General features: G+C 42.0%; 1 protein-coding gene across 2 annotated transcripts; it reads right to left on the reverse strand.

The window, feature by feature from the left end:
• Positions 1 to 2,620: 2,620 nt before the first annotated feature.
• Positions 2,621 to 18,329, reverse strand: per1b (period circadian clock 1b). Of its 2 annotated transcripts, none has more exons than XM_087788549.1 (20): positions 18,163 to 18,329; positions 12,009 to 12,731; positions 11,590 to 11,843; positions 11,383 to 11,504; positions 11,047 to 11,248; positions 10,752 to 10,946; positions 10,355 to 10,433; positions 10,132 to 10,238; positions 9,837 to 9,990; positions 9,298 to 9,574; positions 9,083 to 9,191; positions 8,060 to 8,219; positions 7,864 to 7,979; positions 7,206 to 7,343; positions 6,723 to 7,106; positions 5,533 to 6,281; positions 5,039 to 5,225; positions 4,745 to 4,955; positions 4,507 to 4,657; positions 2,621 to 3,587 (listed from the first exon to the last, which is right to left on the reverse strand). In XM_087788549.1, the coding sequence occupies exons 2-20, from the start codon at positions 12,398 to 12,400 to the stop codon at positions 3,318 to 3,320; spliced, it is 4,257 nt and encodes a 1,418-aa protein (XP_087644675.1). In that variant the 5' UTR covers positions 12,401 to 12,731; positions 18,163 to 18,329; the 3' UTR covers positions 2,621 to 3,317. The 2 variants fall into 2 exon arrangements, with proteins under 2 accessions (XP_087644675.1, XP_087644676.1); XM_087788550.1 differs by lacking the exon at positions 18,163 to 18,329 and adding an exon at positions 14,970 to 15,090.
• Positions 18,330 to 18,549: the final 220 nt, after the last annotated feature.

Raw genomic sequence — 18,549 nt, forward strand, 5'->3', positions numbered from 1 at the left:
CCTGCTGTTAGGTGAAGAAAGACGGCGGAGGAGAGACGGAGGAGGCGGGAGGAGCGTAGAAGGAGGTGTGGAAGGACGTGAAAGGTTGGAGGAGGGAGGCGGGCTGAGGCGGGGGTCGGATCAGAGACCAGTATTACATGTAGCGAGACCACAATCCTGCGCCTGTTCCTGTCGAGTCTGTAGAGGAAAATGTTTTTTTTTCAGTTTACAGTAACAGAATAGTTGAGTTGACGCCTACAAGAGAGTTAGTATTTGTCACAGAAAATGGAGAAAATGTTTTTTTAAAACTGTTATTCTTGAATTTCTTTCAGTACTTTAATCGCCATCAGTTGTAAACTGCTGTGTAAACTGTAGAATGTAAATTCAAGTAATGTTTCTTTTAAATCCCACGGGATTGTCGTGATTAAGAAAGAAAAGTCCTCAAAATCTTAAAACATATATTTATTTATTTATTTATTTATTTTTCTATCAGAAATCAACATTTTTAACTTTTCATTTAAAAATATATATAATTTTAATCATTTAATATAAAATAAAGTAACATTTCTAAATGCTTTTTTTTTTTATTTCTAGCCTTGTAAGGTAAGGTAAAACTTTATTGATCCCTCAGGAGGTCTCCTTCGGGAAATTGTTTGTAAATGTAAATTCATAATCAAGTGTTAGTATTATAGCGCCACCATGTTTAGCTGAATTTTGGATGATGAAGTAGGAAGTAGTTGGTATTGTCCTGCGACACTATTTTACCAACATTTTATATTGACTTTAAAAGGCTATGAATTAAAAAAAATTGAATTCAGAAATTGTATTATTGAATTATTTGAATTAAAATTAGATTTTACCTTCAAAAATCATCGATTAATAATAAAAATATTTAATTAACCTTAGAAACTTGAGAACTATTGAACCTTAGAACTATAGACATTATTTAATTCAATTAATCAGTAACAATAATTATAAGTAAATGCTTCAAATCTTTAAAAAAGAACCTTGCAGACCTAGCACTGCTAGCATTAGCATTGCTAGTCCTGTAGCGGTGACATGTGATCTTTGATAAGATTGACTCCAAAATGGAAGAAAAATAAATATATATTTTATTGTCTTTAGAGAGCAAATTATAAGTTAAGAACTTATTGAAGTTTTTAAGTTTGTATAAACAGAAAAGAGGAAACAATCCTAAATTTATTGTCAAAGTTGCTAGCATTAGCATTGCTAATCCCCAAACTCCTCAATCTACAGATTTGATTTTGGCATATTTTTTCCTTCGACTCCAACAACTCCATTGTTGTTCGCACGTCTCTCTATTAACACTCCAGTATATATAGAATATATATATATATTTTCAACAAAGAGTTGAGGTTTGTAAAGGGAGAGGTCAAGACAAATGAGTTCATCGCAGCGACGAAGACGAAGTTCTTCCAGACTCAGAGAGTGTCGACACTGAGAATAAAATGTTGAAGGTGAATTTATCAGGACAAACAAAAGGCTACATGAGCCGAGGTTAAGGTCGAGCAGACAGACTTGCAGGGGCTGATGGGAAAAAAAATGATTCACTCCGTTATGGAAGAAAAATTCAGTTGCTACTCCTGCTTTAAAACGACTAATTTTATCGATTTATTAAAGTCATTTTCAAATGTAAACAGACAAGAAGCAACACTAGTTAATATACATCTTAAGACGTTTTTATTTGTTCAGGCTTTTCCTTGATTTTCTGGAACTCCTGTTGTGTTATCAGTTTTATCTTGACCTTTAAAGTATATATTCTATTGAATATTGTTTTGATTGTTTAAGCGCTTTGTGACCCTGGTCTAGAAAAGCGCTATACAAATAAAAATTACTTACTTAGAGCAAATTATAAGTTAAGAGCTTATTGAAGTTATTAAGTTAAGTTAAGTTAACTTAACTTAATCGGGCTCTGAGGTCTGTGGATCAGAATCTACTTATGGTTCCACGCACACGGTTCAGGACCAGAGGAGAGAAATCTTTTCAGGCTGTTGCTCCTAAGCTTTGGAACGATCTTCTCTCTCTTTGCGCTTGATGATCTACTGACTCCTTTAAGAAACATCTTAAGACGTTTCTATTCGTTCAGGCTTTTCCTTGAATTTCTCGAACTCCTGTGTTGTTCTCAGTATTATCTTGATCTTTAAAGTATATATTTTATTGAATATTGTTTTGATTGTATAAGCGCTTTGTGACCCTGGTCTCGAAAAGCGCTATATAAATAAATATTACTTACTTACTGTACTGTATTGTAACCAAGATGTTTCGTTGGACTAGAAAATCCTTCACTGAAAAAAACTGGTTCCTAAATCTAACTTGAGGTCGTGGGTTTAAACAAACCCTTTTTCTTCCACACGTTTCTGGACGAATCTAGATTCAACACATTACCACAAATTCTCAGAAAGCGTCGCCGTCAAAACAAAACAAATTGTCGTGAAGTTGGATTTGTCTACACAAGTGTGTGCTTTTGTTCTTTTTTAAGCTGCGGCGACAACTCTGGGCTCGAACCACAGACTCCCATCGAGCTGCGGCTGGAGTTCACTCCGGACACGTTCACAACAACAACCTTCACATAAAGAATAAAAATACTGAGCAGTGAGGAAATCATCTGAAATAGTTGTTTTTCCAAATAATTTTTATTGTCTTTTTTGTACAAAGAATTCACAAAAATATTATGAAACTGTTGCAGACAGCACGGACGCCATGAAGCAAAGGACATCACATGAACAGCGCCACATAGAGGAGGAGCGAAGAGGAAACATCTTCAAGTGTTCAAGTTCACCTCTTTGGGCTCGTAAGTCTCGCCACGAGCAACACTTTGCTCTCGCGACACATTTCAGCCGTGTCTCCTCCTCGCGTCCTTCGACGTGAAAATATAAAAATATACACTTTTTACAAAACAAAGTGGAACTGCTGTACATGGTGCTGATGAGTGAAGCTTCTCGCTTCCCATGAGACCGTCCTCTGGACCGTGGACCCGTAAACAAGAGATCGGGACGAGGAATAGGACACTACGGTGAAACACATCCATCTCTGCCACAAGGTGCCTTTTTTTATAGTCAGAACATTCAAAGTTTTCACCTTTTGTCGTCTCGAGTTTGTACAACATAAATAAATATGGTTCACTCTTCAATAGTGTGCACGTCGGACCCCCGCGTCGCCGACGCGTTTGACCCGCAGCAGGACGTGCCTTGCTCGAAGTCAGGGTTCCCTGCCCGACCGGAAGGAAGTGGCAGTTGTTTCGTGCACCTGGATCTCCCACGTGATCGTGGGTAGAAGGTGCAGCTCTGTGATCAATCCATCGTGTGGCCTTCGTGAGCTCAGTGTGTCATGCGAGCCTCCTGCAGCAGAGCGGCCTGGCTCTCCGTCGGTGCCCGCGGCGCCTCGGCCGCCATGTCCTGACTGCCGTCCAGCATCTTGCTCTCCTTCACGTCGGACTCTTCCTCCTCGTCCTCCATGGAGACCTCCAGCAGAGCTTTGCGAGCGCTGGCGTCCTCCTGAGGCTTCAGGACGTTGCACAGGTCCATCTCGTGGAGCTCCACGTCGAAGGGGGCGACGGGGGTGACGGCCGACTTGCACCCGGTGCAGCCCTGAGGAGCGAGAGCAAAGAAACGTTCACTTATGAATCCCTCGACGCAGGACTACGTTGGAAAATATGGTTTTAACGCCGACCTCGGCTCTTTGGAAACACTAGACCCTGAAAGTCAAATGTATAAATAAATTAAACCAGACGGTCTGAAGCTTATTTTTGCAGCGTGGACCAGTTTAATGTCGCTTTATATTCACGGCGCGACCTTGAGATGCAAACACTTGTATTTTGTCTTTTCACTCATTTTCACCAGTTTAAAGCTTTATTTTTTTTCCAGTAATCTTTCTTTACTTAAGAGAAAATATTCATCTTATTTCAAAAATAAATATATATATATAGATGGATAGACTTTATTAATCCCTCTGGAGATCCATCGGGAAATGAGGCTCAGCTCGTTACAGCAAGTTTCATAAAAACAAGAACAAAGAGGAAATGTATAGAAAGGTCAAAGGAAAAAGGATCGTTATTATCTATAGAAATAAATGATTGTTTCTCTCTGTGCAGCCCAGAGCAGTGAACTGCTCAACATGATGAATGATTACAAATAGACTCAGGGACTCATTTATTCCTCCTGCTATTAAATTGTACAATTCTGAGTTCGGGGGCAGGAGCGAAAGTATCATGATGTTCTGTTCTATGTTAGTCTTTGTATCCTTTGTTGTTTTTCTTTGATCTATGTTCTTTATCTTTAGACTTAGATTGTATCATCTTGTTCTCTTTATTCATATTCGAAGGAGACCTCCTGAGGGATCAATAAAGTTCTACCTTACCTTAAATTAACTTTGTTTTGTAATGGAAGAGTTACTATGACAACTGTAATGTTAATAATTGTAATCAAAGTCAATACTTACTATTATTGTCTACCATCTATTTTCATAGTGAGATTCAAATGTAAGAGTCTGCCGAGGGTTCACACTCACGGGGATGTTGATGGCTCGGGGCAGACGTCCGGTGCGGATCCAGGGGTGAACCTGACTCAGCTCCCGCTTCTGTTCTTCGCTGAAGCGCGGCTGCTGCTTCTGCATGTTCCTCAAGGCCTCGCGGTCACTGCGCAGCACCGACTCCACGTCCCTGTGACCAGATGTGACCAGATGTGAGCGCTCGTCTTGACCGTGCATTTGGGAAAAGCGAAGACGTGCGCGAGGAGACGGCGTTTACCTGATCGGAAGCTGATACGTCATCATCACCTTTTCGTCCGTGTTGGCCATCAGCAGCCAGATGGGGTCCTGCAGGACACACTTGATGAACTGCTCCTCGCCCCCTGCCCCACTGCTACTACTGCCCCCTGCTGGCTGTTTGCGGCTGGGATCGTTCTCCAGCGAGTCTATGCTACCGAAGTATTTGCTGGTGTGGCTGCCCTGGCTGCTGCCTGAAGTAAAAACACAAGAACGTGGATGTTCAGAACCGTCCATCGAGGTAGCGTCGTGACCGGAACACGCGTCAACGACTTACTCATCCCACTGGTGCCTGAGGAGCTGCATCCATTGGAGCCAGACCCGGAACCAGAGGACCGCGTGCCCGAAGAGCCGGATCCTGAGGCTGCGGAGCCGGTGCCTGAGCGGGAGTCTTCCTGCAGCAGCAAGTCCAGCAGGTCGCTGGAGGTGGACATGGCGTCCTGGTTTGACTCGTTGGTTTCACCCTGGAGGAGAAGGAAAATTCAAATCAATAATCCATGCCTGATCCTAGGAAAACAAAGTCCAAAACATATAAATGGTTGTTTTTTTAAACTTGATTGTATTCAAACTACAAATGTAAAAACTTTGATACAAGAAAAGACATTCTTAAAATGAGACTTCTTTTTAAAAGAGAAACGTGTTTTCTATTGTTAAGGAATTTATGTTCCACTGTAACAGTTTGAAACTAAGACAAAACAATCTTTAATCACATTTTATCTCTTCAAAGACACTTGAATCTTAAAGCTGCAGATGTTCCATTGGTCAACTTACATTTTCATTCTCCTTGGACGCGTCATCAGAGCCCCTCTCATTGCCTGAACTCTGACCTCCGAGTCCACACGCCTGCACAGACGGAGCGGCTTGTTGCGAAGCCGCCAGGGCGGTGGCGACCTCCAGCCGGTTGCTGGGCGACTCCTCTAGCTGCAGCAGGTTGAGGGGCGAGGAGCAGCGCGACTGAAAGAGGGGCGACTCGGCTCCCTCGCGGTCCGCGGGGGTCTGACAGGTGGACTGGGGCGTGCTGCTCCTGGACTGTGTCACCGGGAAAGGCATGGGGTTGGAGATGACGGAGGGGACGACGGCGGGGGCCGCGCCCGGGTAGGCGTAGTTCGGATTGTAAAAGTGTGGGGGGGCCGCAACAGGCGGCGCGATGGGCGCACCCATCTGTGGGAACATGTAGTTGGGCAGAACCAGTGCCATCATGGGAGGCACTATAGGAGAGGGGGGGAATCGTGACGGATCTGGCACCAGTGGAGTCTGGGCGAGTGGAGGATAAACCGGGTAGATCGGGAGCATGCCGGGGGGAAACGGGCTGGGGGGAATGTTGGGTTGGGAACAGACAGAAGGCCACGACGAGGACTGTGTGGAAGGTCCGGTCGGTACTGGCTCTCTGTGGCGTCCGCTCGACCTCATAGATGCGTTTTGTTCGGGAGACTCGTGGTGTCGAACCCTTTTGCCCCCGCGGCCACGTCTGTAGCTGTTGCTTCCCCCGGCTGCCGGGTAGTCGCGTGAACAACGCGCCCCTGGGAAAACACAAAAAAATGTTGACATGAGTATTCTCTCATCTTAAAAACTGGCATCTTAAATGTATTATTTCACTTTTATAAGAAATCGTTTCATACATTTATACATTCATACATTTTCCTTCATATAAATCCACATTATTCTTCTATATTTCCGGCATGTACTATGTGTACGTGAGAATGTGTATATAAAAACACACGTACGTGTATAGAATATATAATATACACTTTTTTTTTTTTTTTCAGGCCCTGAAAGTGATGAGAGACGAGGGTTTCCATATTAATTTCTGGGAGTGATTTTTCTTTGTATTTTAATTTATTTAGAATGTTTCTCTTTATGCTTGAAAGTCAGAAAGAGGATTAGGCCCTCGTGGGTTTGAAACCCTGCTATGACCAGCGTAAGCATCAGCGAGACTGGCATCTCCAAACATGCATGTTTACCTCGTGACAGCGGGTTGGCAGGTGTAGTGTTGCAGCGAACTGTTGAAGACGCCGTCTGATCGAACACGCGCAGCTTGCTGAGGTCCTTGAATCGGTTGAGGAAGGCTTGTTCCTCCTGCTGGGTGTGAGCAGACAGCACCTCTTTTGTCAGGCCCAGCCGCCCTCCTGCGCCAGGCTTGCACCCTCCTCCACATCGTCGACTGTCTTTCTCAGGCGGAGACGCTTGAGGGCGCGCCACCGAGGACAGAGGCGGAGGAGGGGGCGGCGGCAGGAGAGGAGGCGCCAAGGAGGTGCTTGCGAGTGGTAAACTACTCGGCAGAGATGAGGAAGTAGTGGTCAGAGGAGCAAGACTGGGAATCGTCGGAGCCTCTTCCATGATGATATCTGTAAGAAAAGAAAAGAACGGTAGATTAGAACACCTGAGCGTCTCGAAAACAACACCGAGACCATCTTAATCGGAAGTTCAGGGAAACTGACTCCCACCTGACTCCGGAGGTTTCTTGTCACCCACGTGCACAATAGTACTACTGAAGCTACACTGGGAGGTGATTGAGGCAACACTCTCTGCCTTTGGCACCAGCGTCAGAGGAGGCAGAGGTGAGGTTTCTGCAACAAGGTTCACTGAAACAGGGACAGGACAAATTCCAGAGTCCAATAACCAAAACATGGCACAAAATGATACAAACAGAAAAGAACATTGAGACTCAAGCTGCGCTTACATAAGACATTCTTATCGGAATAAATGCCTGATTGAAATGAAAATGATGAAATGGAGACTTTTCTCTTTAATAACATATTGTGAGGTTAATGTTGATCATTGATTGTACCAAATAATTCCTGCAGCAGTATGAACAGGTTTTGATAAGTTTCTTGAATCTTGGCAAGTCGTTTATAAACGGTTAGACCACAGATCTGAAACATTTAGCTCTGAAACTTCTTATGTCAGAGTAGTTTGGAAATCAAATGCCTAATTTATGAAGACGCGCGTCTGAAATCAATCATATCTTTCATGTAAACAAAGAAGATTCTATCGTTGAGAAATATAATGTCTCATGTAATCGCAGCTATGGAGTCTGACAGTTGTAGTTGGAAAGCAGTGAAAATATTAATTTTTAATTGATTTTTTAAGGTCTTAAAGTACCTTTAGTGTTTCCAGATGCCTCCTGCTGCTTGTCGTCGTCAGATGTGGACGAGTTTGTACAGGAAGAGCCACATTTCCTCTTCACTGTGTTGGGAATGTTACAGCTCTCGAGGTACCTGGACAAAGTTAAGCAGCTTCATTAGAGGACGTTTAATTCCAGTTGTGTTAAAATGTAGAGATGTTGAAATGTATCTACCTCACGATGCTGTCCAGACAGTTGATCTGCTGGTAGGAGTATCCGATCGGTGGCTCTTTCCTCGCCAACAGGGCTGAAGCCACTTCATTGACGGGCTTCGCTGTGTCGATGTGACCTCTGGCAGGGTTGCTGCCATTGCCACGCTGGTTGTTTGAAAATCCTACAAGAATCCAGCAACTAATTATTATAAATCCTTACGATTCCTTAAACATAACCCTCTTCTAGTTCATCTGTGCAGTGTTGTGTGTTGGTTTATTAACTTCCAGCAAGTTAACTCGATGGCTGACAATTTAGTTTCAAGTCGTTTCACCTCGCACATTTTGACACCGAGAGCCATTTATAAACTGAAAGGTAGTTCTTGGCGAATGTTTTTTGGCCCTGGATGAGGATCGGCTCCCTTAAGTCTGACACCTTGGTCCTTGGTCGAAAAAAAGGTGGAAAGTCTCGCCCGGGCCGGAGATTAGTTCTGTTAGAGTAAAGACAAATCTGAGTGGAAGAGGAGAGGTCTTGATTCACTGGTCGATCCGTGTTTCTGTCACTTACCCACGTTCACGGACAATAGCAACGAGACATCCAAGAAGTGATCCCTCGCTGGGTAGCTGGGCCCCACTAGTGTAACAGTGAGAAGTGCGACCCTCCAGGAAAGGCTCCGTAACACAGTGGAGAGATTATGCCTCATAGTTGACCTGGGAACCTTTGCATTAACCCCAAAATAACTGAAAATTCTGGGGAGAGGGACGTCTGGGCCACGTTAATTTGTCTCTTTCACTTTACTTGTGCTTTACTAAGCGAAGGAACCTGGACAAGTGGATGGCTGGATCGACTGGATGTCTCTGCTATAATATCGCATGAGGCAATCTGCTATTTTAGATATCAATAGACTGGAATTGTTTTATATTAATTAAATGTAAAAATACATTTAAATATGTTCTGTGTGCAGGATCAGATGTTCTACTAACATTCTTTTATCTTCATCACATGAACAGAATGAGTTTAAATGCATGTAAAGGTCAGGTTCATCACCTGTCGTGACGTTCTTTCTGGGCATAGGCCTATTCCGGGACTCAATGAAGACCTGTTGGCCATTAGTCTTGACCATGTGGACGTCTTTGCAGATCTGCTGAAATGTCATCTGTAACAAGAATTAACACCAAGGTTAGTTATAAATACATATTAAAGTGAATATTTTTTAGCATGAGGATAAGCTATACTGTGTAAATAAATCATTAAGGACTTACAGGTTTGTGCAAAACAACAGCAGCAGCTGCTTCTTCCATTGCTGGTCCATTGCTGTCGCTGGAGGAGGCAGCAGAGGCACCGAGGTGCTGTTGTCGGGAACGCCGGGAGCCAAGCGACCCACTGGACCCGAGGGAACTGTAGCCCTGCGAGCTGCTGCTGTGGACCGGCTGCCCGAGCAGGCGGTGGATCTGCTCACTGAGTTGCACAACGTCTGGGGTGGTAACACGGCTTTCAAAGCCGGGCGGCATCGTGAACACATCCTCGTTCAGAGGGCTCCTGGAAGAGGGGTGGACGTGTCAAGTAACACTGTTTAGTTCTTAACCATTATAAAAGTGAATTGAATTTTTCACTTGCATAACTTAACATACTGTTGATTTGCCCTGTAATAGCATGAGTTTAGCATTATCCAAAATTAAAGTATATAGTCGAGCAATCCTGATTCTAAAGACGCTGGGCAATAGGACAGCAAAAGGGACACTTTTGGAAATAAGGGAGCATATATAAAAGATGTAGAGATTTTGCCAGAAAATCAGCTTACGTTCGGACTTTGTGGCGCCCCACGATGAAAGCCACTTTCCTGCTCCAGGGGTTGACGAAGGACGACCAACTGGTGTCGATGGTCAAATATTCACCATTGCGCGCACACATCCTGAGAGGAGAATACTCGAATGGCTGTCCAGCAAACTGAAAGACTAAACACAAACACAAAGTCTCACATTAACATTTTGGAGTCATGTTGACCATCATAAAGATTGATTTGACAAAGATGAAGTTAAGATAAGACAATAACAAGAGCTCTCAACATCACATTATTTGTCAGTGGAAGTGCGTACTTTTTTCGTGTATGGCCACCATTGTGGCCCGGTCTTCGGGGTGGATGTAGAGCAGAGTGGGAGTGCCCACCAGGTCCTGAGGCAGGTAGCCCAACAGAGGCACCGCCCTAAAGAAGAGCAAGATACGCATTGAGAATACATTTTATTGCGTTTGATGATGTGGCTGCAAGTTGAGTATTTGGATGCATTTGCATAAACCATGGTAGCATTAGCCGAAACTGACCTCTCGTCCACCTCCTGGAAGAGACAGCTGGGAGTGTGACTGGTGGTGAAGACCCTCTTGTCTGGAGGAATGCGAGGAGCTGCCAGAAGGAAACAACAGAATGTTTAGAGCGGAAAATCATTTTCCATGTCGAATTTCAACACATTCCTAACAAGATGTAAAATGTACTTCAGTTCATGATACTGAAGCTGCTACACATCTCCACAGTGTTGATTTCATAGGTGACTGTACTTCGCAAAATTGTGCTCTAAAAGTAATCATAAGCTACAATAAGGTAAGGTAAAACTTTATTGATCCCTCAGTAGTGACATAATTAACAAATGTGCTTCAATGCTAGATGTTTTTATTTGTTTCACTTTTAATAAAGCCAAAGTAGCTCAGAAAAAAATTGAAGTACCTTCATATCCAGAGTGGACACGCTCTGCGATCAACAAGCAGCAGGGTTGTGGCTCAGCTGTATCAGAATCTCTGATGGTGAGCTGGTAGGGCGTGAGACGGAATGGGTAGTAGCGCATCTCGCCGCTCTGTGTCCGGATGGCGCTGATGCGACAGAACATGGACTTTTCCTGAGTGCAGTCCACTGGAGCAGAGGCTGAAGGAAAAGTCAAAGAAAAGAGATTTAGAAATGTCACGAGGTTGGAAACAACTTTTCATATGGTCTCTGAAAAAATCCCAGGCCACTTCCGACTCACCAGAGCCGATGCAGGTGGCCCAGAGGGGCAGGCGGCACGGTGCTGTGCCGCTGTAGAACGTGCTGACATCCTGTGGCGCCAAAAGCTCAGAAAACATTGTTCCCTGAAGATATTCAGGCTTGCAGCGAAGCACGGACGAGCCCTGGGGTGACACGTACACAACTTTCCCTGACAAGAATGACACTGCCATTGAGAAAGTATCCTGAAAGAAGCAGAATAGGGGGAATGTCACTTCTATGAAATCAAAATGAATTATACATTATATTGAAGGTGTGATTTGCGGCCTGGTTAAGTATTTAAAAAACTAATAGCAGAGAAGTTATGAAATTAACTTACTGTATTCTTCAGTGTGTATTCTGATGTGATGTTGTCGAGCTCCTCGATTGTGAAGGCAGACAAATCCAGACTACATCCATGGCACTCTTCCACACTCCATTGGTGATAGTAATCCTTGTTAGCTGGAGAAAGATGATATAGAAAGATGAGTATGAACGTTCCATACCGTAGGTTCAGATGTTCAGTTCACGCTCACTATCTTATTACCTTTGACTTGTCGGACGCACTGCAGGGCGTATTTCAGTGCGTTGACAGTGCTGGAGTGGCCCTTGGTCTTGCGCTCCGCAGGAAGTCGAAGCTTCAGCTCCTTGATGGCCTTCATAAGTTCTTTCTGTGTCTGGACTCGTGCCGACTGGTCACTGCTGCAGCCAGAGGTGGAGGGTGGGTCATGTTCTGAGCTGTTGGACAGTAGGCTGTAGGCCAGAGAGCCACTCGGTGGTGAGAGACTCTGGGAATTAGTGCTGGGAAAGAACGAGAGGAACCAAGGTCAGCACAGTCAAGATATCACTCCTTGCAAAAATGAAAATTGTATTTCTGAGTGTTGTGGTACACGGGCACCTCAAAATACATAATAGTGTGGCTTAAGAATTTAAAATCAATGACATCCTCCCAGATATGTTCATTACCTCTTCTGGCTGTCTGTGGTGTCCAGCATCATGCCAGAGTCCTTTCCATTGGATGAGCTGTGAGAGCTTCTTGTGGACTGGCGTCCACCTGAGCTGCTCTCTCTCTCCCCAGAGTCGTTTCCGCTTGACTGTCCGTCCATGTCATCCGAGTTTGGTCCTCTTTCGTCGCTCGACATCCTTCCAGATCCTGACTTCCTGTTGGGAGACGAGGTGCTTTCTGCCTCATTCCCTTGCTCCTGGGTGCTGGCTCGGTCACCTGTCATTGCCCTGTGAATGCCTGCAGAGTTCAACCCTTCCAATTCTGCTTCCTGGTGGGTATCCGTGTCACAAGACCTTGCCACTCGCCCATGAGTGCTGCTTCCAACAGTTGATTTAGAGATCTCATAACTCATACTAGAGAAGGGTAACGCTTGCACAGCGCAAGTTGTCAGTTACTGCTTAGAGACAAAAGATTTTTTAAGGTGGGTATACTGGGTATGGTCATGTTAATGGAACTGGTAGAATAACTTTGGTGCGAAGGTTCTTTTCTTTCGAGGTAGAGAGTGTGCACCAACTCTTCTACAAAAAGAGGGATTTCATTGGTTTGTGAAATATTTGAAAACAAAAAATAGTTTGTCCTTGAAATGTGAATTTGTCCAAAACAAATTCGTCCCCAGACGATGGAGAGATCAACTGCAGATCTTCTTTGCGCTTCTACAAGGTTGTGTTTTACTGGAGTGCAACCTGAGAAGACAGAAAAGGACAAAGAACATGGAGTTAAAACACTTCCATTGAACAGCAGTTGTTGCATTTGTGCACAGGATATATTCTCAATCATTAATAGAACTAATATTAATACCGATACAAAATGTCATGCAGTCATTTCTTGAAACTGTAAATCCTGATCACATCCTCAGAAGGTTGGGAAAGATTATGGATTACTCCAAGAAGCAAGAATGAATCAATTTGTAAGTATTTTTGACTGTATCGTCTTGTTGTTAAAGCACTTTGTAACCCTGGTCTGTAAAAGGCACTTTACAAATAAAGCGTACCTGCTTACATTGCTGCATGCAATGATTACAAATTAATAAGTGAAGGAATTTAAAGAAATATTTTTGCAAAGATATGACTTCACTTCAACTCTTATCAATCATTCATAAAACCCATTGTGCCGTTGAGATAATCCTGCAGTGTCTATAATGACTTGCCATTTCCATTCATCCAATGAGTATTGCATGCATCTTGATATAGACCGGGTGAACTAATACCCTAAAATAAAAACGACATCTCAGCCGTCATAGCTCAGATACACAACAGGCGGAGCACCACAGTTTGTGAACAAAGCTTGACGTCACTCATCGGTTATTAACTTAGATGTGTTCTGAATAGTATCTGAGGATGTTTATATTTGTCCACAACCTACGCAAGTAAAAGTCTAGAGCTATTTATTCTGAAGGTAAGGGAGACAACCCGTAATCCTTTAAACCCTACCAACGCAACTAGAAGTTGAAAAGCTCCTAAATCCTTACAAGTTTAAAGACTCAATTGACCCGACAACCTCCTAAACCGACATGTTCAGGACACTATTGATGTATTCTCGCAACTTTGGTCATGGTAGGTTTATCTATGGCTTGCGTAGTCACGCGTTTCCGGTCCTGAAGGAACAAACTGAGTAGGCAGGTTTCGTGTAGCCAGCCAATTAACTCTGGATTAGACTTTACAAGAGGACTAGAAGTATGGAGCACTTATGACAGCTTCAGATGCAAAATGATATCAATGCAAGGTAGGCTGTTTTGCTTAGACAGGCCAACACTAGCAGATGACAACACCTTGTGCAGCAACTGTTGACTGAGAGATGAGCAATTATGATGCGAGAATATGCAAGCCGGCTGTGAGTGGGTGTTGAGGCAGGATGGCATCCATGCATACTTCCATAGCTGATAGCAAAGCCACATGTGAGATTTCAGTTTGAGGGACACGTCTAAATGCTGACTGCAGAGCCCTCACCGCGCCCTCCAACACATTATTGACAGGAAATGCACTCAGTGAGGGCCATTTCAATTATGCAGAATTATGAGACCCTGGTTTCAGGCAGATTTGGTGTCGTCAATAAAAGTCAATGTAGTGTTACAGTAGGATAGCGTTGGATACAACGATTTCATATCCAAACTCATGTTTCAAGGAGTGTAATGAGGGAAGCCATTGTAGCCACTGGACAATTGGAGTTGAGGCCTGTCAGATGTTGAGCAATGTTTTTGATAAAGTCACAGAGAATACAGAAATCAATATATGTTTATGCTTATGTTGGTAATTGTTCTCTTTTAAGGGAATCCATACAATCCCACCCTCCCCCCAGTTCAGCTTTACAAATAACCTTTACTTACTTATTACAAATAACGGAAAAATAAACTACATCCAAGTATTGTACCCTCAGTGGTTTAATTTCTGCCAAAAAAAATGTTGTTAAATCGAAAAACAGCATTTTCATAACAACAAAAAATGACACTATTCTAGCATCAATATAACTGTAGTTGTGTTTATTATGTTGGCCATTAACAATTTAATTTAATGAAAAATTCACAGCAAAGTTTAAAAAAAAACAACTAGTATATTCGGTGTGAATCAAAACTTGCTATTGAAAAACATGCAGTACAGTAGTAGGTAAACAATTACAATTGACTTCATCCGCCTTTGCGGTCAATTCAAGATGTTTGGTCGCATCATGCACAATAGTGACAAAAATACTGTTTTAAAGCACGTTTTTACCCGAACATTTTTTAAAGATATACTGTACTTTAAATATCGACTCACAAAAGTAAAATGGCACATTTTGAACACGTGATTCTTAAAACACTACATTACTACAAAAGCGGTAGAAATAAGAACATGTCACAACTAAAACATCAACAAATATTGCTCGTTTTGCTCAAACTTTGTGGTAAAAAACAAACAAACATAAGACACGACAGAGACGCTGCTTACTCGACAGTCTCCGACACGAACACGACTTCGTCACTGCAGTTTCCCGACAAACCTCTGCAGATAAAATAAAAATGCTTCTTAAATGTGTCCTCGATCCGCTGAAAGTAACTTCCCGCTGAAGTCAGAGCTCGATGTGATAAAATGTCAGCAAGATTGCGGCTCGACGAGTCTGAGGTCCGCCCTCTTGCTAGTGTACATCGAGGCACGTGTACTCGGCTGTGTTTTCCACAGGGAACAGCGGCGTCTGATTGGTCGACGCGCCTGGCCAATGAGAGGGCTTCGAGCTGCGCCAAAGTCTCCTCGCAGCCGAGGCATGAGCAGATTCACCAACAGCATGTACGCCTGACTGCGTACGCAATGTTCGCAACATCAGTCTTTAGTATAAGCGGGGATTTAACTCGCGGCCAGCGACGTCATTGCGACGTTTTTAACGCTGGATATTTTTATTTCTACTTCCACATATATATTTAGACCTTTCATTAAGCCGTTTAAAAGGTTTTGAAAATCGTTTTTATTTTTATAATTGTACATTTTATCACACAAGTATCACTGAAGATACTTTTGTCTGACAAATGTAATATTTTAAATTAAAATTGTTATCAATTTTGTTTTGAACTTCATGATATACAAGTTTTCATTGAGAGCAACTATCAAGGACAAGATTAGAAATGGGAAGGACCACTCAACTGAACATTTTTAACTATTTATTTCAATTTGATCTAATATTTAAATGTCCTCTTCCATCACATGGATGATTGTAGAATATTTATGAATCGTTTGTTTGCACAATTCAATAATAAAATGATCTTTAAGAACTTAAATTATACTTAATTTAATTATTTAACTTAAATTAATCTTGTATTACATTCCAACACTAACCCGGTAATACTAAATAAAACAGTGTATAGAAGAGCTTTGATAATATTATTTTCTTATAGAATTGAGCTTCAATTTAAAAAAAAAAAAACATGTTAAAAGTTAATATGGAAGCACTTCATTGCAATACTTCCAATTAAATCATTCTCAACATTTCTTGGAACAGCAGTTCAGCTCAGGCCACTGTAACACAAAACTTTCCGAGGCATGACTTCAACGCCCGACACGCTTTTAAAAAAATCAAATAAGTAAATAAATAAAAAATTGCTTTACTGTAAAAGAGACAGAAGTAACTATATCATGTTAAAACCCACAAAAAAGATTAGTTAAAGGGTGTGACAGGAAAGAGTGTATGACACGAGGTATTTATCTCCTCCAAGAACAAAATGTTTCTACTATTATGTAATGACTAAGTTGTTCCTGGACTCTGAGCATGTTTAACATGAAACTATGTGAGTCATTGTTGAGGACTGTGATACTGACTCAACAACAATGTGCAAGTAGGTTACTTGTTAATTGTTAGTAAAGTCCCAGAAAAAATACAGGTGAAGAATTAAAAAAGTATTAAATGGAAAAATTATTAACTAGGAATGAGGTGATGATGGCTGCGGTCTCTTCTGGACATACTGAGTACATGGTGATGTGGTCAGAGAATTGGTTTAATTATCAAGAAGGACTTTGTAAGTAAAAAAATATTTTTTTGTAAAGCTTGTATGAAGTTATCAGATTTTAATAAACATTCATTGCACTGCAATTCAATCCAAGTAAGAAAAATAAGTGTTGTGATAAAAGGATTATCTATATCTAATATCAGTACCATCCTTTATAAGGAAGTATCCATTAAAAAAAATACTCAGGTGAAGGTCACAAGGCCAAATAATGACTCATCTACATTTTCTAGATGGATTTTTTTTTTTAAATAATACTGACAGCATGATTTGCTGGGCAACACTTCAGCTGTGATGTTGAGTCAGCCCCCTAAAAGGCCCACATTAGGAGGGTGCGATATGTGCACCAGATCGGTCGCCCGCTGCCATTTTAATTCTTCTGTTTGTCAAGCTAATTTGAATCATGAAAAAATTATATTTAGAAAAATATCTTTCCAACAACGAATCCTTGTCAAAATGTCACTTGAAACACAACTGAAGGATTCATGGATGTCCTATTCTTATCTCAGATCAGTTCAAGTATGAAGCAAACTTTTATTGCGACTATTTTGATCCCAAGTAAAATAGAACATCGGTAATAAAACAATAAAAGGTTACTCATTTAGTCTTGGTGATTCAATACTTTGAAAATCACATGATGTGTCTTCTTTTGGAGTTTTTTTTGTGAAATAAATCTTCATTGTGGATACCAGTGGAAATTAGGTCAAGGTACATACAATAGTACACCCTTAAGCCACTGTCTTGCAGAAGTGAAGTAGAAGGTAGAAGAGTGTATTAGCAGGGGAGTATCATTATTGACACACACACACACATATATATATATATATATATAAAGAAATAAGAAATCCCTCCTGAGGGATCAATAAAGTTTTACCTTACCTTACCTTAAATGTCAACATGTTAACAAAACCAAAACACATTGTAAGCATTGCAATATCCTTTTTTAAAGTTGATAACTGATCAATGAGAGAGCTGTGTTTGGGAATAATACTGTTTTGATACTGCAAATGCTCCCACCCTTACTAAGCCCACTCCTAGTCTATAAAAAGCATAAACAAAAATGTGCATGTAAAAGTGCACCTTACAATAAGTTACACTAATTAATGCAACTTAAACATTATTTTTATTTTGAAAAAAAAAAAAAAAAAAGTACAATCCAAGATATATTATTAAAAAAAATCGTGCATTATTCCATGTACACATGTCATTGAACAATCTGGCAGAGTTTAAAAAAAAAACTTTAACCCCATACAACCGATGCATTTGTATAAAAGCTGACACATCTGGACTGTTCGCAGAAGCTCGTTTCCAAGTGTTTCTGCCATATTGACATTTAAACTCACAAAAATAAAGCAACATTAAACGTTGTTGACATCCGTGACTTGCGTTTGAGGCCTTCTCACAGTTAGCAGCATCACTACTACAACAAGTTCAGTTCGCGGTTCTAGTCTGACGACGATGACCAGATGTATCCAGATTAAAAACTACAGTTTGGGCCTTTTTTAAAGGTAATAATACTGCCAACGTTCCATGTATAGTTTTGAAACTAAACAACCGACTTTAGTCGACTGACTTCCAATCGGGGCGTTTCTGGCAGTTGTATACAAGTGTTAGCCGTGATGCTAAAAACAAGAATAATCTCCACTCACCATCTGCATATCTTGATAGATCGTTGTGTGTTTTCTATTTCCACAAAATATTGCGTCCGGAGATGCGATGCGGTCGCGGGCGACCAGGAGGCTGCTGACACGAGTGAGTGTTCGTGGCTCGTCTCGCCGTCAAGACAGTTTTGTTCAAGCCCTCACTGTCGTTTACACGCAGGAACACACGTGCAAAGCATGGGCAAACTAGTACTTTCCGTTCCCGAAACTCTCATTGGCTGGCCGAGAACTTTTGGCCACGCCTCCGCCCGGCTCCCGAGCCTGTGATTGGACGCGAGGGGCGGGGCCATCCGCACGGGGACAGGCGCTCACGTTGCAGGCTGTATGCTCCTGAGTTCACTTCAAAATAAAAAGAACAGCCACGCTACGTAGGCG

The sequence above is a fragment of the Callionymus lyra genome, chromosome 4, assembly GCF_982586985.1.
Source record: "Callionymus lyra chromosome 4, fCalLyr1.hap1.1, whole genome shotgun sequence".
NCBI lineage: Eukaryota > Metazoa > Chordata > Actinopteri > Syngnathiformes > Callionymidae > Callionymus > Callionymus lyra.